General features: G+C 44.5%; 2 protein-coding genes across 2 annotated transcripts in view; one reads left to right on the forward strand and one right to left on the reverse strand.

Moving 5' to 3' along the window:
• Positions 1 to 24,503, forward strand: part of DOCK2 (dedicator of cytokinesis 2) — a 457,789-nt gene that overhangs the window by 230,430 nt on the left and 202,856 nt on the right. The gene's annotated exons all lie outside the window — the stretch shown is intronic.
• INSYN2B (inhibitory synaptic factor family member 2B) overlaps positions 1 to 24,503 on the reverse strand; it is a 123,953-nt gene that overhangs the window by 9,014 nt on the left and 90,436 nt on the right. Inside the window, exons 2-3 of the mRNA XM_027520184.1 lie at positions 15,281 to 17,501; positions 14,081 to 14,155 (exon numbers count right to left, since the gene is read on the reverse strand). Coding sequence (XP_027375985.1) covers positions 14,081 to 14,155; positions 15,281 to 16,620 — 1,415 coding nt within the window. The 5' untranslated portion in view covers positions 16,621 to 17,501. The remainder of the gene's footprint in view (positions 1 to 14,080; positions 14,156 to 15,280; positions 17,502 to 24,503) is intronic.

The following is a 24,503-nucleotide window of genomic DNA, read 5'->3' on the forward strand; positions in this document are numbered from 1 at the left end:
CTAATCAAACTGATCACAGCCTTGTCTAACATAATGAAACTATGAGCCATGCCTTGTAGGGCCACCCAAGACAGATGGGTCATGGTGGAGAGGGCTGACAGAATGTGGTCCACTGGAGAAGGGAGTGGCAAACCACTTCAGAATTCTTGCCTTGAGAACCCCATGAACAGTATGAAAAGGCAAAAAGATAGGACACTGAAAGATGAACTCCCCAGGGCAGTAGGTGTTCAATATGCTACTGGAGATCAGTGGAGAAATAATTCCAGAAAGACTGAAGAGATGGAGCCAAAGCAAAAACAACACCCAGTTGTGGATGTGACTGGTGATGGAAGTAAAGTCCGATGCTGTAAAGAGCAATACTGCATAGGAACCTGGAATGTTAGGTCCATGAATGAAGGTAAATTGGAAGTCAAACAGGAGATGGCAAGAGTGAACATTGACATTTTAAGAACCAGTAAACTAAAATGGACTGGAATGGGCGAATTTAACTCAGATGACCATTATATCTACTACTGTGGGCAAGAATCCCTTCGAAGAAATGGAGGAGCCATCATAGTCAACAAAAAAGTCCAAAATTCAATACTTGGGTAAATCTCAAAAACGACAGAATGATCTCTGCTCATTTCCAAGGCAAACCATTTAATATCACAGTAATCCAAGTCTATGGCCCCACCAGTAATGCTGAAGAAGTTGAAGTTGAACAGTTCTATGAAGACCTACAAGACCTTCTAGAACTAACACCCCAAAAAGTGTCCTTTTCATCATAAGGGACTGGAATGCAAAAGTAGGAAGTCAAGAGATACCTGGAGTAAAGGCAAATTTGGCTTTGGAGTACAAAATGAAGCAGGCAAAGGCTAACAGAGTTTTTCCCAGAGAATGCACTGGTCAGAGCAAACACCCTCTTCCAACAACATAAGAGAAGACTCTACACATGGACATCACTAGATGCTCAATACCGAAATCACATTGATTACATTCTTTGCAGCCAAAGATGGAGAAGCTGTATACAGTCAGCAAAAACAAGACCAGCAACAGACTGTGGCTCAGATCATGAACTCCCTATTGCCAAATTCAGACTTATATTGAAAAAAGTAGGGAAACCACTAGACCATTCAGGTGTGACCTAAATCAAATCCCTTATGATTATACAGTGGAAGTGACAAATAGATTCAAGGGACTAGATCTGATAGAGTGCCTGAAGAAATATGGATGGAGGTTCGTGACATTGTACAGGAGGCAGTGATCAAGACCATCTCCAAGGAAAAGAAATGCAAAAAGGCAAAATGGTTGTCTGGGGAGAGAAAAGAAGACAAGCTAAAGGCAAAGGAGAAAAGGAAAGATATAAGTATCTGAATGCAGAGTCTCAAAGAATAGCAAGGAGAGATAAGAAAGCCTCTCTCAGTGATCAGTGCAAAGAAATAGAGGAAAGCAATAGAATGGGAAAAACTAGAGATCTCGTCAAGAAAATTGGAGATACCAAGGGAACATTTCATGCAAAGATGGATACAATAAAGGCCAGAAACAGTATGGACCTAACAGAAGCAGAAGATATTAAGAAGAGATGGCAAGAACACACAGAAGAACTGTACAAAAAAGGTCTTCACGACCCAGATAATCACGATGGTGTGATCACTCACCTAGAGCCAGACATCCTGGAATGCAAGGTCACATGGACCTTAGGAAGCGTCACTGTGAACAAAGCTAGTGGAGGCAATGGAATTCCAGTTGAGATATTTCAAATTGTAAAAGATGATGCTGTGAAAGTGCTACACTCAGTATGCCAGCAAATTTGGAAAACTCAGCAGTGGCCACAGGACTGAAAAAGTTCAGTTTTCCTTCTAATTCCAAATAAGGGCAATGATACAGAATGTTCAAACTATCTCACAATTGCACTCATCTCACACACTAGTAAAGTAATTCTCAAAAATTCTCCAAGCCAGGCTTCAACAGTACGTGAATCGTGAACTTCCAGATGTTCAAGCTGGTTTTAGAAAAGGCAGAGGAACCAGAGATCAAATTGCCAACATCTCTTGGATCATAGAAAAAGCAAGAGACTTACAGAAAAACACCTACTTCTCCTTTATTGATTATGCCAAAGCCTTTGACTCTGTAGATTACAACAAACTGTGGAAAATTCTTCAAGAGATGGGAATTCCAAACCACCTTACCTCGTCCTGAGAAATCTGTATGCAGGTCAAGAAGCAACAGTTAGAACCGGACATAGAACAACAGACTGTTTCCAAATTGGGAAAGGAGTATGCCAAGGCTCTATATTGTCACCCTGATTATTTAGCTCATATGCAGAGTACATCATGTGAAATGCTGGATGAAGCACAAGCTAGAATCAAGATTGCCCGGAGAAATATCAATAACATCAGATACGCAGATCATACCATCCTTATGGCAGAAAGTGAAGGGGAACTAAAGAGCCTCTTGATGAAAGTGAAAGAGGAGAGTGAAAAAGCTGGCTTAAAACTCAGCATTCAAAAAACAAAGATCATGGCATCTGGTCCCGTCACTTCATAGCAAATAAATGGGGAAACAATGGAAACAGTGAGAGACTTTATTTTGGGGGGCTCCAAAATCACTGCAGATGGTGACTGCAGCCATGAAATTAAAAGACACTTGCTTCTTGGAAGAAAAGCTATGACCAACCTAGACAACATATTAAAAGCAGAGATATTACTTTACCAACAAAGGCCCGTCTAGTCAAAGCTATGGTTTTTCCAGTAGTCATGTATAGATGTGAGAGTTGTACTATAATGAAAGGTGAGTGCTGAAGAATTGATGCTTTTGAACTGTGGTGTTGGAGAAGACTCTTGAGAGTCCCTTGGACTGCAAGGAGATCCAACCAGTCCATCCTAAAGGAAATCAGTCCTGAATATTTATTGGAAGGACTGATGCTGAAGCTGAAACTCCAGTACTTTGGCCACCTGATGCAAAGAACTGACTCATTAGAAAAGACCCTGATGCTGGGAAAGATTGAAGGCGGGAGGAGAAAGGGACAATAGAGGATGAGATGGTTGGATGGCATCACCAACTCAATGGACATGAGTTTGAGTAAGCTCCAGGAGTTGGTGATGGACAGGGAAGCCTGGCGTGCTACAGTCCATGGGGTCGCAAAGAGTCGGACACAGCTGAGCAACTGAACTGAACCTGGGTCCTGTTAGGTGAGGACACATGGTAATTTAAATGAAGAAGAGGTTGGATAAAAAGGAGAAGAAGAAGGACTATCTTTTATGGAATGAACTCTATTCCATACATCATCCTACAAATTTATTAATTCTCATGCCTCATGTGATTCTCAGAGACCCATGAGATAAGCATTATCTTCATGTTACAAATAAGGAAACTGAGGCAAGAGGAGGTTAAATATTCTGCCAATGGCACATACTAGTAAGTGACAGAGCAAGGATTTGAGCCTAGACTCTCTGGCTCCAAAGCTTGTACACTAAGATTCACAGCACTGAAAGAACAGTAGTGTTCAATATGTATGAGATCCTGGTTACCAAATGAGTGTGGGATGGGACGGTGACCCCAGCCCAGTGCACCTAAATGACCTCACATCTCCCTGTGGAACAAGACTCAATGTGGGCTGGGCCTCTGGAGGGCCCTTCATGACCCAGGCGACCAACCCACCCTGCCATAGCATTTCCTGATTGCAAGGCTGTCCTGACAGGGAGGCTGTGTATTCGAAGAAGACAGATGCCCCATCGGAGGCTGCATACTCAAGGTGGTGTCTGGGCTCTGCAGTGTTGGGTCTGATTGTAGGCTGCTGAGTTCTGCAGTGGCCCTTTGCTCATCCTTCTCAGCAGGTGGGTCTTGCTCTTTTATCAAGAGACATGGTGATGTACCATAAATCCAGACACTCTAAGCAAGTTGGCTGAGAAACTAATGGTCCATGGCATCTCCCTGAAGACAAAACCACTTGCAAGTCTCTACCTCTTCATCTCTGTTAGAGTGTTTCTGTGGCCCCTCTCACCACAGAACCCAGGTGCACCACGGATTTATTGACCTCCTGCAACTTTCTTTTTAAAAGAATTAGCTGTAAGAATCAATGGGTTCAGCAAGGGTGGTTGGGTTCCTGTCCACTTGGATAAATCACACCACTTTGGAAAGTGTCTCTGTGGATGAATCACAGTCTGGGAAAGTAGAAACTTTAGTTAGCTTTTTTTTTTTTTTTTTAATTTTCCCCAGCCTGGAAGGAATATTGTTTCTAAAACTTCCTCCTAATGACCAGTGTGCTCATTATTTATAGGATACAATTTTAAGCTTCACAGATCACAGCCATTTCAAGCCAGCAAGCACGCCCCTTCTCCTTGGGCATCTGTGCTGACAAGTCCCCAGAGAATTGCAGGTTCTCTTCTTGATGCATAAGTAAGCAGGGCCACGCTGCAGAAATCTCCCTGCTGATCAGCATGTGTGGGAGAGATCTGCACTCTGGGTGCCATGGCTCTGTGTTGAGAATGTCTTCACATTAAGTCCTCAGAAAGAGAAGGCCATCTCAGAGACTGTGGTACAAATATTCACTATGGTGCAAGGTGAGAAGGTAAGAGGGGAAGGGATAGGAATGCCTTCTGAAAAAGGGACTGGTTTAAGCCCTAGCGCTGGTGGATCCTGGACAAATCACATGACCTGCCCAAGTCTCCATTTCCTCATCCATAAAATGGGAATAATAACCAGCCCCATTTTTAAGGGTTCTTGGGAGTCTGAAATGTGATGATACATGTATGCTGTTTAGTAAAATGCCTGGCACAGTGCCTGAATCAACAAATAGTAACAATTGTAGCATTAACTTGACAGAGAAATAAAGATTGGGTCATTCTGCGGTCAACTGTGTTCCGCACGCCAGCAGCCATCCATTTGTTATTCCTGTGAAATTCTCAGCATGCTTGATGTTATATTTATGGCATGTTTCAGCCTGTTTAGCTATTAATGCATTAAAATCGGTTTCATTTTTATTGCAGACAAATTGCTGATGCTATAAATCCTCTTCTTTCCCCTTCTATTCGAGGGAAAAGAAGCAAGGGGTAAAAACATACCGAGAGAAATGGGAGCTAATGGCAAATGTCTGGGTGACCAAGCTGTCAAGGCTCAGAGAAGTTTCCACAACATCCCTCAAACTTTATGCCTGTTTTCAAAAGAGACAGCTTGAGCTGTGTTTGGTGGCAGTTGTTTGAAGGGTTGCCATTAACATTCATGTTCCTGCATTTGAATTGAACACTGATCAGTCCATACTGCACTGACATGACAGCAGCAAAGGCATCTGTGACTACTAGAAGGAACACACATTACTGTGCTGTGTGCTTTGTAATTACTTTTCACTGCAGACTTCACTGCTGGCCAGACAGAGGACTGTGGCTGGAAGACAAGGCTCTCACAGTTCCCCTGGCTCCATACTGGGAGAGCATCTTATACAAATTCACAGACCTAGGTATATTGCATGGCACCCCACTCCAGTACTCTTGCCTGGAAAATCCCATAGACAGAGGGACCTGGTAGGCTGCAGTCCATGGGGTCGTGAAGAGTCGGCCGCGACTGAGCGACTTCACTTTCACTTTTCACTTTCATGCATTAGAGAAGGAAATGGCAACCCACTCCAGTGTTCTTGCCTGGAGAATCCCAGGGACAGCGGAGCCTGGTGGGCTGCCGTCTATGGGGTCGCACAGAGTCGGACACGACTGAAGCGACTTAGCAGCAGTAGCAGCAGCAGGTATATTGCATTTCTAGTGAAATGCCTTTTTCTCTGGTTAGGTGATAGCTTTAAGTGGCAGGCAAGGCCAAGGCCCAGTGGCCAAACTACTTATCCATCAAAGGAAACTCAAGAAGGTTCTCGGCACCTCTGACTGCACCACCCCAGGTGACTCATGTAGCCCTCTGGAGCCTCTTTCCTTAGTTGGATGAAGGTTTGGCTGGCCTTTCTCCTACAGGGCACACAGCTGTATGGCTTTGCCCTGTGTTCCAGAGAGACTCCTTATGTTAAGTTCTGAATGTCAAAGCAGTGAGGGGGTGCAAGAACCGGGATGCTGGTCGCCAGGGACAAAGGGAGGTGCTGGCAGCAAATCTCCTTTTGTATCTCCCTAACTTCTTCTGCCCAGCTTGGAGGATTGTAGCAGTGGAGGAATCAGTAATGATAAAAAAAAAAAAAAAAAAGGCAGCCTATGGTCTGTAGAGTTTGAGGAAATGAGAGGATGCTTCACGCACATGCCCTGGGTCAGGAGCCTGCGTGACTACCCCTCCCTGAAGTGGTGTGGGTGACGTGGGATGGCACTCTGCACGCCCACTCTGACAGGCATTTGTAATTGCTCCTCCAGGACACCCCAGAGGAGAGTTCCTAGCATCGGGGCTCCTGGCCTAGGAGCAGAATTGGGCTCTAATTGGTCTGTACCTTAATTGGAGGAGGAAAGTAATCAGGGATTACTATTCTGTTCCTGCTCTCAGATGAGGTCTGAGGAGCTGGGAGGTGTGGGAGGAAGGAGAGACTACAAATGAACACCCTAAATAATGCAAGATGAGAGCCTGGCCCCGACGTGGACCGGCAGAAGCTTGTTTTCTCTTCTCACTGCAAATAGGAGGCATCGTAAGACACGCTTACTCTGTGAGCAAGCCCCTCTCCTTTCCCTTTCCCTTTTCCTCCACCCTCACCTGCGCCCTTTAGTTAGGTCTGTCCATGACCACTAACCCTGTAACTGAAGCCAAGCAGAAAGGTAAAGCATCTCTCCAATGATGCATTTAAAACAAAAGCTAGTTTCTGGGCTAGTTTATGAGCAAGAGCTTTCTATGTCACAAACGTTTCTAGTAAATCGACTGCCACCACCTCCTTTCAAGACTCTGACTTTACCTACTTGAATGTTTCTCAAACTTCGTCGGGATCAGACTTTCCTGGGAGGCTGGCTCTACCTACAGATTCCCATCCTCCTCCCCACCTCTCTGAGCCAGGAGGTTTGGGGCTTGAAGGCCAGCAACAAATATTCACAGATACCTAGGAGAGTGCTGCAGATGGCCTGCTATCACTCTTGAGAACACCATTTGTGTCCTGTATCATAAACACAAACCCTAACTATGCCCTTGGCCGAAGAGAACTCAGCCATACAACATTCCACTGAGCCCTGATAACCCTCAAGCAGGCCTAGCCTCTGAAGGCAGCATGCCATGGAATCTGACCAACAGGCAGAGAGGACTAAGTTCCAGTCTTGATATTGCCATTTATTAGTTGCAGAATAATTGTTCAAGTGCCTCTCTCACTCTCAGTCTCCACTGTCTAACATGAATAATGTGCAAGTCCCTGGACCCCAGTTACCTCGCCTGTAAAATGGGAGTATTTTTATCTATCTCATCTGGTGGTTGGGATCAGATAAGAAAACAAAAAGCATTTACAGTGACCAGTAATTGGTGCATGTGTGCATGCTAGGTCACTTCAGTCGTGTCTGACATTTTGCAACTCTATGGACTGTAGCCCACCAGGCTCCTCTGTCCTTGGGATTCTCCAGGCAAGAATACTGGAGTGGGTTGCCATGCCCTCCTCCGGGAAATCTTCCTGACCCAGGGATCAACCCACGTCTCTTATGTCTTCTGCATTGGCAGGCAGGTTCTCTACCCTGGTGCCACTGGCAAGCCCCGGTAAGTGGCAGCTCTCATCTCTTTCCCATAATTTTCATCCCAACAGATCCTTGTCTTCCCTTAGCTGTCAGAGTTGTAAAAATCATCAAAGTCAAATAAACCAACCTCCAATTAGATGTGAGTAGTTTATGAATTATGAGGACTTAATCCAGGTGCATTCGTTTCCTACCACTGCTGAAATGAGTTAACACAAGTTTAGTGGGTTTCAGTTTAGTTCAGTTCAGTCGCTCAGGTGTGTCCAACTCTTTGCAACCCCATGAATCGCAGCGCACGAGGCCTCCCTGTCCATCACCACCTCCCGGAGTTCACCCAAACTCATGTGCATCGACTCGGTGATGCCATCCAGCCATCTCATCCTCTGTCGTCCCCTTCTCCTCCTGCCCCCAATCCCTCCCAGCATCAGGGTCTTTTCCAATGAGTCAACTCCTGCATGAGGTGGCCAAAGTATTAAAAAAACATGAATTTTACTCTTAGAGAGCCAGAGGTCAGAAGTCCTCCAGAACTGTAAATGAAGGTGTCAGCAGAACTGGGTTCCTTCTGGCATTTCCAGGAGAGAATGCATCCCTTGCCTTTCCCAGCCTGTGGAGGCTGCCCACCTTCTTTAACTTGTGACCATGTCACTCCTACCTCTGCTTCTTCTGTCTCACCTCCTTCTCTGACTCTCCTCTCCTGCCCTCATCTCTCCCTTGTAAGGGTCCATATGATTACATTGGGCTCACCTGGACCCTCCAGGCTACTCATCCTGTCCTCTAAGATCCATCATCACACCTGCATTGTCCCTTTTACCAGGTGAGGTGATGTATTCACAGGGTCCAAGAGTTCAAATGTGGACATCTCCTGTGGACATCATTCTATTGACTACGCTGGGTTTTGTTTTACTAAGAGAACCTGCAGACCTACTGCCTTAGTTCCCTCTTCCGAAGAGCTCACTGGTGCGGTTCAGACAATGTAGAAGGGAGACAGGATGGCCTGGATGGAGTGTTCAGTTTCCCACAAATCAGACTTTGCTTTCCTACCATAGTCGGTACAGAAGTATTGGGCAAGAGGGTTGGAAGTCCGTGATCAACAAGGATCTCAATGTCTTGTGAATTGCAACAAGTTCTCCGAGTCATCACAGGAAGACTTGATTAGGTTCCATCTTGTAGTGTTCCAGGTATTTGAAAATTGGAAATCCATGTACTACATTCAGTCACTGTTTGATTCAGTTCCAAGACATCTACTGAGACCTGCTGCACAGAAGCCTTCCTTCCCTAATACAATTATTTGATTAATTAAGACCTTCTGTTTCCCCACCAAGGGTAGGGACACACAGACGCTGTCACACTGATTTGACTTTGGTTGTTGTTTAGTCGCTCAGTTGTGTCCAGCTCTTTGTGACCCCATGGACAGTAGCCCTCCAAGCTCCTCTGTCCATGGCATTCTCCAGCCAAGACTACTGGAGTGGGTTGCCATGCCCTCCCTCCAGGGGATCTTCCTGACCCAGGGGTTGAAGCTGAGTCTCTCACATCTCCTGCACTGGCAGGCAGGTTCCTTGCCACTAGTGCCACCTGGGAAGCCCACCTTGACTTGAGGACCATCTAAATAGCTGTCTCAAGCCTGCTGCTGCTTTTCATCCTCCACCCACCCCAGTCAGTATAGCTCTTCCCTTCTTTGAGGGTTCTACTGACCACTAACTGTGTATTAGACACTGGCCATGACTTTAAGATACTGGTCTTCTGCTGAAGGAAAGAAACTCATAAACACTGTGTTGCAACGTCATAAGAGAAATGGTATAGCAGAGGAATGTGCTTGCCAAGGGGCTTCTTCTTGGGAAGGAGTGAAAGGCTATTCAGAGGAACTGGCTTTTAAGCTGCAGGGCTACAAGTTTTCCAGATGAAGCAGGGCAGAAAAGGCATTCCAGGAAATGAAGAAACTTATGTATGCTAGAACACCCAGTATTTGAAGCCAGCTGAGTAGTTCACTGTGGCTGGGAAGAGATAGGAGACCCAGCAGTTAATAAGGTTACTGTCACATTCCAAGGGCCTTGAAAATTAGCTAAAGGAAACAACAGGAAGTGGGGCAAAATTGGTTAGCTGGGGAGTGACATGATCAGATTCTACTTTTCAGTAAGTTAGCAACCTGTGTGAAGAATTACTTGGGACAGAGTGAAAGGGACCTGTGGCAAAAAGGCCAGTTAGCGTTTAAGTGATGAGGACCTTTATTGTCCAGAGACAAAGGGAATGAAGCTAAGGGGCTGGATATAGAAGGGAGAATCAGTAGCCAGTTTGATATGTGTTGTTAAAGAGAAGAATGAGACAACGTGGACCGTGGTTTCTTTATGAAATCATGGTCAGCAGTGCTGAACAAATAAGAAATGTAGGAAGAGAATTTTGTGGAGGAAAATATGAAATGTATTTTGGTATATGGTGAACTTGATAATTTGAGGTATATTTGAGATATCAAGATGGGAAGATTCGTAGGTAGTTTATACATATATATGTATACATATATATATAAAGAGAGAACACTCATTAAAGAGAAGATAGAGGAAGGTGATGTCACTGATATTCAAATCCATGAGTGCCGTTGAAGCATGAACAGAGGCTGAGGATAAGAAGAGGAGAGAGCCTGTCTAGGAAGACCCCTGAACAAACAAGAGCTCTTCTGTCATCTTCTCCTCTCTAGCACCTTTCACATCTTATGTGGCCAGTCTTTCCCTTCGTCCATTCAGAATGGTTTAGTTTGCTGCTTGCTCTTTATTTCCATTTCCTAACAAACACACCTGGATGATAGGAGAAATTTTTTCTTTCTGAGCAAAACTTCCAATTCTTTTCCCTTAAAACATTTGAGGCATTTTAACTCAAACCAGGTAGACGTTTTCCTGGGAGCTATATCCATAAAATAAATGCATGATCGGTATAGTCATAGACCTCCAAAGAGTCTCCGTGATTATTTTCTTAGTGACTGTGAAGATGAAGTGCAGGGAGATATGGCTGGAGGAGTAAAAACTGGGCTGAGAGAAGGAGGAGGGATGTGGCTTGGAGAGAGCCATGACCTTGAGAAGAGGAAAGGAAGAGCATTCCTTAGGGCACTGTTTTCCCAAATTGTAATCGCTGTTTATTACCTGCAAGGTTTTTGTGAAACTCCCCACACCACTTGCACAATTATGTACTTAATTTTTTCTCTTTAAATCAATTCACTTTTTATACTAAAAAACATGTATACAAAGCAGGCAATATATCTTTTGAAAATGAGACCTGCATAACAGTGAACATATAGGAGGGTTAGTTTTGAAAGTTAAAACCTTCCATAAAGAATTAGAAATGATTACATTCTGGTTGGGAACTGTTGCTTGCCCATGGCTATGAACTTGAAACATGCTCACTTTTAGCAAAGAACTGTGATAAGTAAGCATTAGAAAGGTTTTGAAGACATTCTAGCACCAAACTCAGATTTTTCCCTCTAGGTAAATCAGAAGAATTGAAATCAATTTGAAAAGAGAACAACCTTCTCACTAAGTAATTCCATGCTATTTAATTTTGAGTACCACAGGAGGCATTCAGAAACCTTCTCAGTAACTTGTCCTAGAAGTAATGCTAAGGAGAGGTGAGGAGAGTGTTTGGGAACTAAACAGCCTGGAACCAGCTTGAGTCACAGGCCCAATTCCCACCCCCTTCCCTTGAGTCCCACAGCAGTCAGAGCTCCAAGGAGTTTATTCTTCCTGGGGTATGGAAGGTCCTGAGAGTCACGCATGACATCTCTGGGCATCCATTTTGGTGCTGTTCTCCTCGGGAAGGGAGGATCTATCACAGTGTACCTTAGAAAGAAGAAAGCCAATGAGGCTTTGAGGAGCAGTGGGCAGAAGACTCCTTTTGAAGCTGAGAGAATGATTCGGATGGAACCCTTGACTTGTCTTGATGGAAGCAAGTAGCATAGCCATAGCCTTCAGCTGATTAAGCCACTTAGAAAACCGTATGGATTGCTAACTTAGTTACAGCATCTCCAGGGAAGAAGACCCGGCAGGCAGTCCATGAGGCGCCCATGTGCTTTATGTACAGTGACATGCACTGGCGTCCATCCGTCATCAGAGAGAGAGCCTGCAGCTGCGCAGGGCCTGGGGATGACTATTTCACGTCACTTATTTATTAGTTTGCAAGATCTGACTGTGCAGGACACAACACAGGGTTTGAAGTCATTTGAAATGTTTAAAAAGAAAAAAAATGACAACTCTCATCTTCCCTCTGTTACTATTACTGGGATGTTGTACTGATCTCTTTGCTTTCGTCAGACTAATTGCCTGTTCCTTCACAATGGCTTAGACACAACGATACAGAAACTGTCTGGGAGAGCAGTCTGGCTTTGAATGGTAATGAGGGGTAGATGCATGCAGTGGCTGCTCTTCTTGGAAAACTGGAAAGGGATGTGTAGAGGAAGGTTTGCCAACCCATTCAGGGGTGAATTTAGACTGTTTGCTTGGGACATTTGAAGTACGTCCTAGAAAAATGTAAATATTCTCATACTGGTTGGAAGGTTATAGTTTAGGCAAATATTACCACTTTTAATTCAACCTAGAACACCAGAATGTCAGAACTGAAAGGGACCATCAGGATCATCTAATCAAAGACCTTCATTTTTCAGATAAGGAAACTCAGAGGCCAGAAAGGATTTGCCCAAGGCCAGGGCATGAAACTCACAGAAGATGGGAAAATGATCGTTTGTCCCTTTAACTTACAGAAGCTAAATAGAAAGTCATCTTAAGATAATAGGAAATATATCATTTGGCTGCTGGGAAAAAGAGACTTTTCAAACTTTAAATGAAAGTTATTTTAAAAATATATATGTATATATTTTTTGTTTAGGAGGAAAAGATTTTGTCCTCCCTGAATCTAGACATTTAACAAGTTTTGTCCTCCTGGTGATATGAAATTTGCTTAAGATAGGGGATATTTTTAAAAAAAGAAGGAACAAAGGTAAGCAATTGATGAGACTCCTTAATTATTCTTTCCAATGCCCAAGCCTTTTCCAGAGCTCCCTTTTAAGAGGAGATATTTCACACTAAGGTAAAGGGCATATTTTTGTGAGCAATCCTGAAGCTCCTGGTATTTGATGAAAACACTTTGTGGTCCTGTGACTTTTAGGTTTAAAGAATTGACAGTTCAGTGAGAAAATGTCCAAGACCTCACCTGAGGCAGGAGCCCCTGACTTCCTGCTGCCCATCCCTTGCTAGGGTGAAATCTCAGGATTCTACTGGAGAGAGTGAGACATTAAAAACAAACACACGCAGGCAACCCAGTTGGGCTTCAGTGCGCTCAGACCCTAGCTGCCTTTCTCATCAAGAGAGAAAAGTAATAGAGAAAATCACACTATATCCTTTTGTCAAACAGAATTAGAAGCCATCACCCGAAATGACCGCTTTCGACCGCTTTTCCACTGTGCCACTGAAAGTAGACCACCAGCTAAATGGGCATTGATCGATCCAGTAATAGCAGGAATGAGCTCCTAGATTTGTACAGAAGTTTACTGTTACAACCTGGAGAAGGCAATGGCAACCCACTCCAGTATCCTTCCTGGAAAATCCCATGGATGGAGGAGCCTGGTAGGCTACAGTCCATGGGGTCGCAAAGAGCTGGACACGACTGAGCGACTTCACTTTCACTTTACTGTTATAAAAGGCATTCACATGTATTTTCTCGCTTATTCCTTATGGCAACTCTCAAGAGGAATAATTGTTTCCACTCTGCAGATGAGGAAACTGAACCACACATGTTAGCAGATGTAATTTGGGGGATTCTGACTCCTAGTTTAGGGCTCCTACCACTGTATGATGTTTCCCTTCTGTTTCTTCTAAAAGTTCACTCTAAGGCAGCAACCTTGCCTCTTGCTGGAAAGAAGCAATGTACTTAGAACTGAATATACAGTGCTTATCACAGTTCTTGACATATTGTAATTGCTTGGATGTGGTAGTTACTGTGGAGGGGTAGGATGTGTGGTACAACAATCAGGATCAGAAAGGGCTTGGTGTCAGAAAGATATGGATCTGAGTCCCGAGTCTCGGAATATTTGATTTGAGATCCCCTTCAGCTCTCTGAAAATGCTATGTGTGAGTGGGGCCAAATGACTAAACTTCCCTGGGGACATGAACGCCTACTTTAAGAGGTGTACTGTGAAATGAGATACAAAGGGATATGCAGAGCTTAGCAAGGTGCCGGTGCTTAGTATTCAGGAAGGGGAAGGGTGATGATCTCAAAAGGATTTGCTCATAGGCCTTATTGTGAGGAAACAAAACAATGCCCTCTTTGAAACCAGATGTTAACATTTCATAGTCAAACAACCTTGTTTTCTTTTTTTGTCTTATGTATCCAAAGGCCTTCTGTCTTTGCCCCTCTCTTGACTTTCTGCATCTAAGAGAGATTACAAGAGTGTTCTGTGGACCCCGCAACTTCTGTGCTCTACAGAGCAGGTCTCAGCTGTGGCCAGGTACCTGTATATGATGCATGCCGTGTTCTGGCAGGTACTGCAATTGTTGAGATCTTGGCCAGTTCGATAAAAGTTGCGCCTGCAAAATAGAGCATTTGCTAGATAAATCTATGGGCAAACGCCCCCTGGCATGCACACATCCTACAGACTTATTCCCTGCAGCACAGCATTGTCCTTCTCATGATTTCCAAAGTCTGAAGTTTCATGATCATTGCAAACAGAGAAACAAGAAATCCATATTAATAGGATCTCACGTTTCTAGAATGCTTTATAGATGTTTAAATACTTTGACATCTGGATTTTCTTCATGCTGACAATAATCCTCTGAGATGGGTCAGTTATTCTTACCCCCACATGATAAATGGGGAAACTGAGGGACTTTGCAAATGAGTAGCAGAAGATGATTAAAACTCCTAATCCCTTTAGGTCATATTTCTCCCTGTCTCGTCACAGTGCTTCTCTCTTGTAAGGTTATGTTGACTCTGATTCATAGCAGCAAATGCCAGTTAATTAATTCTTCCTTTTCCTACCCTTTTGTTGATTAGCTTTCACCATTCCTTTTCCTCAGTCTTTAGGGAGCACTGTTTCAAGGAAGGAGCATCCCACACCTAAACAAATAACTGCCTTCCTGTCCTCAGACGGATGCTGAGTCACCCAGGAAAGCATTCTGGAGCTTCTTTCTCTTTGCGGAATTATGATCTCATTTCAGTCCCTACTTAGCCGGTGCATGATGGACTGGCTCAAGCCTTCAGAGTGGTCAGTGGAGGGGAAGGTCAACAGTAAGCTTAGTGGCTGCCTCAAGTCCTCTGTGACAAACACACAAATAGCTAAATACTGTGCGAATGCAGTAACTCCCTGCAGGGATAGGGTTGGGGCAGAACCTGCGTACTGTCATTCTCCGCTATCATTATTGACTGGACCCACATCTTAATAAAAAGTAACTTTTGACCCTGCTGCTTCATCGTCCCCTTTCTCCAATCTGTTGTCATTTGGAAATAAAAACCAATCATCGTGGAAATCCACCAAAGCCTACAACCCAATGAAACCCAGTCCAAACAAAGGGAGACCATTGCTTATAATTTGGGAAAACGATAGAATTTCAAACATTTTGGAGACATTTTACTAATGGAAGGCAAGGGTCTCTCTCTGCCCCTATCCTCCCAAATGACTTTACCCTCCCTCCACTCCCCCAAATCCACCTTACCCTTCTGTGAGAGCTCGAGCTTTCTCCAAGTCTTGAATTACGTTCAAAAGGACTTTAATTTTCTCTTGGTTTGAGTGCAGAGACTCCTCCACAGATTGCAGCCTGCCTTGGAGGTCGCAGAGCTCGCCCTGCACCAGGTGAATTGGGTTAATCCCGCCAGTCACTCTCTGCTGCTTGGTCTCCCTGTTGGGGAGAGAGGAGGGGAGGTGACCGCTTCCTGGACAGTTCTGAAGCTCTGGGATGTCTGACTTGATGGGGTTCTTTGCCGTCTGCTCCTGGCACACAGGGGCAGATCCTGACTCACTGTTAGTTTGGAGTGACTGCAGGTCCTGGTAATTGTTACTCAATGAAGAACAGTCTGAAGCCCCCCCTGGTTGGGCTGGCTGACTCTGGGAGCCAGGTGGAGGGGAGCTGTGAGTCCGTGGATGTGAGGGAGCACACCTTTCCTTTGACCTAGATGACAGAGGGCCAAGGTCTTTGTCATCGGAGTTATCTTTGGGCAAAAGCAATTCAGGTTGCAGGTTCCCTGTGCCAGGCATGTGATTGGCTCTACTGGGGGCATTTAAGCAGGGGGGGATTCTTTCTGAATCTGGAGGCAGCTCTCTTCTCCCGTCACCTGGACGCCTGTCAACCGAAGGGGGTATGGAGTTGCTCATCTCAGCAGACCAGTCTGGGCTCAAAGTGGACTCCCTTCCTGCCCAGGTAGGACTATGGTAAATATCATCTGGGACCTGAATGGCAGCTGTTACTTTCTCCAAGGCTCTCCATGTCCCAGCTTCGAAGCATAGGCTCACAGGCCCATTGCTTTGCACCTTGGACATTCTAGGGAGAAACGGGTGGGATACCTTGACCCTTCGAGGCCCATCCTCAAGATGCTGAGCCAGCCGTAAGTAGGCAAGGTCAGAGGACACAATGTCCTGCTCAGAGAGATTGCCGTTCACCTGGATGGCACTTTGGGATGCTGTCGGCATTTCCACCAGGGACTTGCTAGCTGTGAGTCTCTTCCTTTTGAAAACCGGGAAATGCTTCCTGAGACTGGGGGACGTTTGGATCGCGATGTTCCGAAAGCCCCCTGCCTTCTGGGACCTGGGAAAGGAGAGTGAGTAGGTGGGGAGGTGATGGTGCCTGGAGGCCTGAGTCTTTCCCATTACAGCCGGGTCCTCGGACGCCTGGACATCCACCTCAGCTAGACCAGGCGGAGTCTTACTGGTGCCATCTTCCTTGAATCGGACCTGCTGAGATTTGCTCCTGCGGTGGTGAGGTTGCTTCACCAGCTCCACAGACTCGAGACTGTTCCGTTTCAGAAGCACAGGCCTCACTTTCATACTCTGCTGGGCCATCGAGCCTCAGTTGAAAGGATTAGGACCACACACTTCCCCGGGGCACATTTCCTTAGGTCTTTGGAGCAGCTTCTAATGACAGCATCTCAGATACAGAGATCTGCCTCCGAGTATGGGCAGCTCTGTTGGCCATTCCCAGCCAGTAGGTTTTACTTAGGGGGGAGAGAGCTCTCTGTAACGCTTCCCCTGCAGTTAAAATATTATTCCATCGCAGTGGTAATTACCACTTAGATAAACAAGGAGTTAGGCTAATTATTAAACCTCTGATCTACCATGAGAGCTGGTGGGCTGTTTATCAGAGGAGGCTGGCAGGCAGTTCTGATCCTGGAAGAAGCTTGTGGTCTTGAACAAAAAGACAACGAAAGTCCCATTTAGAGGAGAGCGCCAGACTCCCAGTGTGTGAATTCCAAAAGAAACCTGCTATGTCTGGAACATACGGCTTCCTTTCCGGGAGCATCAGTTCCCAGCGTAAAACTACAGGAACCTTAAACACATCTCCTTTCCATCACATGTAAACAGGTGGAGAAGTAAAGGACCCGGGGCTTGGCTTCTTTCCTGGTACATGATGCTCCTAACGGAACATCCCCATTCATGTCAATCAGAGGTTCCTCCTTTGAGGCCATTGTTTTCTTTCATGCTGTCTCCCTTCTCTTCTGTGAGCGAAACTTATCTTCCTAAATAGCCTCACAGAACCCAGTGGGGTGTGCCGCGGACATCCAGGGGCCTTCAGAGGGCAGAGTCCCTGTTGTGGTGTCTTGGCTGAAGTTCACATGTGGAGAAAGTGAGCCACATTAGCAGCCTCTGGGTATTTGAGCCCAAAACTTCGTTCACTTGGGGTTGGGGTCAGGGACCTGGCAGTCTTTATCAGCATGCAAGAGAGTCTGAAAAGGAAGAGACAACAGATGCCGCTGAGAACACAGTTCCTGTGGGCCTGGGTTTCTCTCCAAACTCGTCTCCCAGCTGAGGGCTTCTGAGTGGGTGGTCTAGAGTAAGTCAACTCGCTGCCTTTGTGTCTGTTCCCCTAGTGAGCCGGGCACCTGTGGCTGCCAGGCCTTGAAGCAAAATGCCCGTCTGCCTGGATTATCTCCTCCTTTCATTCCCAGGCATCACCCAGCCAACTCCTATTCATCCATGAAACCCCAGCTTAAATGCCTTTCAAATGACTCCTCCCTCACACACGCCTCTGGTGCTAGATCATATCAGGACCTCCCTTAGATTCAATATCTTTGTATCACATTCTTTGAAACACAAATTTTATTATCCCTAAATAATCATTTGTCTATGTATTTATTTAATGTGCATCTCCCCCACTTCCCTGTAAGCTCCAGGGTGTCAGGAGCTGAAGCCTTTTTTTTTAACCACTAGATGTTTCTAGCCCTCCTTCAGGCTCACTGTGAGTGCCTAATGAGTATGTACCCAGAGAGGATGGCTGAATGCAGCCAAGAAGAGACTGGGGATGGGGATGGGGACCCTAGGGTATTCTGCTAGGCAATCGGATGGTGACTTCTCTCTGCTAGGACCGAAACACTTGCTAGAGAACAAGATTTTCACCCAGTTTTTTCATTTTTAATTGCTTTCTAGGAGATAAATGTACATAAAATTCTCCATGGAAAGTGTACCTTGTAGTAATAACAGTTACCATTTATTTTTACCATGCTGTGGGTTTGACTTGCATTTCATTACAACCCTTGTTTATCAAGTACTCACTAATGCACCAGGTGCTGTTCTAAGCACTTTCAAAGCCATAGCTCATTCATTCCCTACCCTACAGAGGTGGATATTCTTATAACCCCATTTTACAGTTTGAATATGCTGGGGCCCAAGGACACACAGCTTGTGACAGAGCCAAGGTCTGAACTTAAATAGTCCGGCACCAGAGTCTGTGCTCTTAAACTCTGAGTCTACTGCTTTCCCAATACTGCATTATCTCATTAATCCTTAGAACAAAACTATGAGGTTTTATGATCCCCTGTGGACTGATAAGGAAACTGAGGCTCAGAGATATTAAGTACCCAGTGGAGGAGCTGAGAGGTAAATCCAGGAGTCTGTGATTCCAAAGTCTGGCTTCTTACCCATAAGGTGATGATTTTGTCCTCTTGGGATCTTCCCGGTATTCAGGGTAGTGATTTGAATACAGAGTTTGAAGACCTGTGCAGGTCTTCGAGATGCAGGGGACCGTGCCCTGGCCTGTCCAGGGCAAGTGAATCTGTTTGCTTCAAGTATGAGGTGAAATGAGGCAAGTGTGAAGCCTTTGTGTGTTGAACAAAGGATTTTAAAAGACTATGAGAGTGATAAAATAGTCCATCTGTATTTAGGTGTCTTTGAGGGAATATTCTGTCTGTGGCACTCAGCCTTATCATAAAGATCAAAACCTCTGGCTTCACTAAGCATGGGTGCTTTGCTCCCAAGATGTTCTCCATGCTGCTGGGGGCACCCATTTTGTGGGTGCAGCTTAAGCCTTGATTCTCAGTGTTCTGCTCTTCCCAGGAATTGCTAGATGATGCTGATAATGATTTTGGCTTTCCCAGATCCCAGCTACCCTGAGAGGGCCAGCTAACCTAGTGAGGCTGGTGCAGGTGCTGGCAGGTCCTGAAAGAAGAAAGGGTTCATCTAAGGCGAACAAGTTGTCAACCCGTCATGAGGTTCTAGAATTACTCCTCACATTCTGGGCTCAGATCCTTGTCCCTTCCTGGCTGAAGGATTTGGGACAGTATTTATTCTCTCCTAACCTCATGGTTTTCATCTGTAAAATGGAGATGAGATAGAGCATAGACACTGCATTTATGTGGGTCTGATGGGAGAAGTAATGAGACCATGCATGCAAAGTCCTCATCACAGAGCTCAGGTCACAGATCACTTAGGCTACGATTTTCTGAAGCTGGTTTTCATAAGAGCTAATATCTACTGAACTCTGGCTGTGTGCCAGGCATTGTCATAGGTGTCCATTTATTTTTGTCCTTAATAATTTTCATGACAGCCTTAGAGGCAGGCACTGTCCGTCATGCCTTTAGTAAATGAGGAAACCGAGGCACAGGAGGTTAAGTAATTTGTCGCAAGTCATTTACCCTGTGAACCCAAGGACCGGCCCTGGGGCGTCAGCTCCTAACCACTGGTGTTTCCTGCCTTCTCCAGAACTGGGAAAGGACTAATCTTGTTAGGCTGTCAGTCCTTTCACATTTTCCTTCTGGAAGTCAGCCGCTATTCTGGTTTTCACCCTGCTTTTCCTCTAGGAAATGTATACATCCCTGACATGTTTTATTTTAATCTTTAAAAAGTTTTATATTTTTAAAGCATTGTAGGTTCATTGCAAAAAATCAAATAGTGTAGATAAAAAAAGGAAGGAAAAAATCACCTGATATCTCACTATCAGAAAGAGCCACTATGCACCAATGGTTTAGTGAAGTGCATTCTAGGCACTCTGCTGTGCAACATTTGCAGTCATAGCAGGCACATTGTATCCATGCGGATTTGTAGGAAGCCTTTTTTTTTTTCAGTAAACAACATGGAGAAATTTCCACATTATGGCACATAGATTCGCACCATCATTTAAGTAGGCTAATAGCACTCTGTTGTCTAGTTACAGCATGATCTATTCAAATAATATCCTTTTGTGGATATTTAGGTTGTTTCTAAATATTTGATATTATTAATAATCCTATAAATAACATTTTTCTCTCTGTGAACTTTGGAGCACTTGTCTAATTATTTTCTTGGAATAAATTTGTGAAAGAAGAGTTCGTGGATTAAAGGCATTTTACATTTCATTGATATTACCTCTTTTCTTTCCAGAAAGTTCTACCAGTGGGCAGCCCTACTGCTGGCTTCATGAGAAAGCCTTTTCACCAGAGCCTCTTTGTCACTGTTTGGTCAGTTTCTGATGATGTTTTTCCTCATTACTAATTAAATGGGAGAGAAATTGTATCTCATTCTCACTATGCTACTTATTCAAGATTGGGCGTTTTCTATGTGCGTATTTGTTTTTTTATTTATTTATTTATTTTAATTGGAGGCTTATTTATTTTATACTACATTTCGTACAGGAAAAGAATGAAAAACTGAAAGTGACAATGTGAACAATTAAGCTTTCACAAGAGTGAAAACTCTTGTGTCCTAGACATGACCTAGGAAGCTTAGCAAATATAAACATTTCCACCTTTAAAAAACTGCATATTTACATTGGAGAAGGGAATGGCAACCTCTCCAATATTCTTGCCTGGAAAATCCCATGGACAGAGAGGCCTGGCAGGCTGCAGTCCACAGGGTCGCGCAGAGTTGGACACGACTTAGCATCTTTTGCCCTCCATGCGCACCATGACCCCTGCACAGACGTGTCCCAAGGAGGATAGCTGGCTAAAGGGAAAGGCCTCCGTAGCCCTCAGGTCTCAGGCTCCTAGCTCACCCTTAATTGATAGGGAGTTGCCTGGGCTTTGGCAGTTAGGGTTTACTGGATATCCTGGCCAAGGTCCAGAATTGTTCCCTAAGGTGGCTGGGGGTCATTGCAGACCTTTTCAATGCTTCATTCTCTCTTCTCTTGATTATTGACTTACTGACACAAACCATATCAGATGTTCCTATGAAATTGGTGTCAGTAAGTACAGAGACACTTAGTCCTATCTCCGTAGATCTTCAATTTTAGACTTTCTCTGAAAAAGACTCCCGGGTCTCTTCTCTGGCATGTATTTAGGCTAGACAGTGAAGGCTTAGGTGCATAAGTTTCATTCTGATTGATTTTGACTGGAGTCTTCTGCTTTCTGACTGTTGATCTGAAATAAGTGATTGGCCTTCATGACACCACATAGAGTGGTTGTGAGGATTACCTGAGATAATCCATATAAAATGATCAGTTGTTAGCTTTTAACACAGAAACCAACTGGAGACTCTGATATCATATAATTAATGTGGGCCCATCCACTTTCTTGTGGGAGAGTAAGCTGTAGGTGAATTTATAAGAGAGAATACACAAGGATGGCATTCCCAGGAATTCTGTCCATCTCTCTGTACCAAGTGTATATTTCATATGTCTCCCTGTACAGTTATTATCTGATGACATTCAGTCTCCTCAATTAGACTACAAAGGAAAGTGGTCACAGTCCACTTGAACTCCTACCACCAGCTTGACAGAGAACAAGTGCTAGGTAAATTCTTGTCAAAGGAATGAATATAACCCCATATTGCTTTCATTTGCCTTAGCTTCGGGTAGTTTTGTAGTTAGTACAGGTGGTGCTAGTGGTAAAGAACCCACCTGCCAATGCAGAAGACATAAGAACTGCGGGTTTGATCCCTGGGTGGGGAAGATCTCCTGGAGGAGAGCACAGCAACCCACTTCAGTTTTCTTGCTTGGAGAATCCCATGGACAGAGGAGCCTGGAGGGCTACAGTCCATAGTCTTGCATAGAGTCAGACATGGCTGAAGTGACTTAGCATGCACGTGTGGAATAAATATTTGTGTAACTAATTAAGAGCAAATGAATTAACTTGCTTCCTTTTTCTTTTCAATGATATATTATCAATGATATATTTTCAATAGTTTTCTGTGATGAATAAACTATGTCCCTTAGTGGATTATGCTTGCTCTGTCTATGACTCACTTTCAATTCGGTTAAACTTTATTGACAATCTGTTATGATCTTGACACTATGATAAACACTGTGGAGATTATAAAGAAGAATAAGACCTAAGCCCTATCATAGCACTAAGAAGGGACCTGATAATGCCGTGTTATGTGGAATCAGTCCCTGGGAAGTGGTACAGACGGGGTTGACTCGAGGAAGACACTTGATTCATTTCGTGTACTCAAATGCTGCTGTATCAGGGTGCTCCGAAGGTGCTTTATGTTTCAAATGGGGTTTGGACTTTGTCCTTTGCTCCAGGAGTCAGCAGGTTGTTTTTTTTTTTCCATAAAAGGCCAGATAGTAAATCTTTTTAGCTTCACCAGCCATAAGCTTTCTGCTGCAACTATTCAAACTCTGCCATTGTGGCAAGAAAGCAGTTGTAGGCAATATGTCAACAAATGGCTGTGTCTGTATTCCTGTAAAACTTAAATGTACAAGATAGGCAATGGAACAGATTTGGCCTAAGGAGTAGGGTACAGTTGGCCACCCCTGGCTTTAGGCAGTGCGGAGTCATTGGTGGGTTTGAGCAAGGGCACTTGATTATGTTTCTGTTTTTCAGAGAAAGCTCCAGTTTGCCTACATGCTGCCATTTCCTTTCTCCTTCTGTATTCAGAATCAGTAATAATAATTCTTACTGTTTATACCACACTTTACAACTCACAAAGCATTTTCAAACCCATTTTCAAACTCCTTACACTGTTCAAAAGCATTGCCCCTGTTTCCAAGAGGAGGAATCAGACCTGGAAGAGTTAGATGGCTTGTCCTAAGTCACAGGGGTGGGACTGGAACCCACTCTAATGGAGACCTCGTGAACCCACCACCACCGCCACACACACACCCACACACACACACACACCCCATTTAGCCAGCCGGCTGTCTAACCATTTTATGTATTGGTCGTGTTTCCTCAGCTGGAGGATGCATCCTTAAAGGGTCTTACACTCCCTTTACATCCTCCAGTGTAGGAGACACAGGGCTGAGTTTGTGGGATCTGATCTCTCACCTCTGGGTCTTGTGGTTCTTCCCATCAAAGTTTCCATTCTCTTCCATCTGTATCCAGTTAGTTGCTTGGCAAATCTGTTGGTAAGCATTACTGCATACCTATCTGAAATAAGAGTTAATGTTTGTGATCCAAGCCTTTGCTTGTCTTTCCAATTTGAAAATTGCCTCAGCAGCTTTCTCCAAAAGGAAAAGAGAGCAGTAAATACTTAGGGTCTGTCTTATTCTACACTTACCCTCAAATGGATAAGAAGTCGACGGAAACTGTCTTTTACCATCTGGAATGACTAAGCATAGGAGTACTTGGAGGCAGAATTAGGCACTGAAGGACCAGTTTGAGGCCTCATATATCTGGACTCTAAAGAGATAGTAGATCTGTGGTGATCATGGAATCCTTTTCTCACTTCTCATTGTGCCCTGTCTGACCTTTTCTCACAATTTCTGCTATTTAGGCCAGGTCTCCATCATCTCCCATCTGTGCCACCAAAAGAGAGGTCTCCATACGTGCCTCCTTTACCATCCATTTTCTGCACAGCAGCCAGAGCCATTTTTATAAAATTTAATCAGGTCACATCAGGCCCTTCTTTGAAACGCTCCAAAGGTAGCCTGCCGAATTTAAATTAAATCTCAAATCTTTACAGAATCTGCTAGAACCTGCATTGTCTTGCTGTGTCTGCCTTCCTGACCCCATCTCCTCTCAGACCACTTTTCTCCTTGCTGGCCCTGGATATGCCACATTCATTCTTATTATCTGACCTTTGCACTGGCCGTCTCCTTTGTCTGGGCCCCTCTTCCCCAGGTCTCTCTGAGGCTGGCCTCTCTGCCCATCAAGCCTCAGGTCCAATGGTGTGTTCTCCTGGAGGCCTCCCCTCACCTCCTCTCCATCCTCCATGTCCCTCTGTGCGGCTGTCCCCTATTCTATTAATGTGATTATTTGTTGAGTGTCTCTGTCCCTTTTATTGAGGAACCTCAATAAATATTTTTTGAATGAATGAGTAAATGAATTCTTAGAGTCATACAACCTTAGAAATAGCGCAGAAAACTTTACAATTTGACACTTTGAGGAGCATCTCATTCAGTGGTTTTCAAATCTCTAGCCCTGGAATCAGATTTCCAAATCCAAGCTGGAACCCAATCCCAACATCTAAAACAGAATAAAGTCACACTATTCTAGACAAATGTGGGATGCAGTGCTCCCCCAGTTACTCTGAGCCATGCCCTGGAACCCTAGGGTTCCAAGTAAGCCCAGTTTGAAAACCACTGAGATAAACTC

The sequence above is a fragment of the Bos indicus x Bos taurus genome, chromosome 20 (assembly GCF_003369695.1).
Source record: "Bos indicus x Bos taurus breed Angus x Brahman F1 hybrid chromosome 20, Bos_hybrid_MaternalHap_v2.0, whole genome shotgun sequence".
In the NCBI taxonomy this organism is placed as follows: Eukaryota; Metazoa; Chordata; class Mammalia; order Artiodactyla; family Bovidae; genus Bos; species Bos indicus x Bos taurus.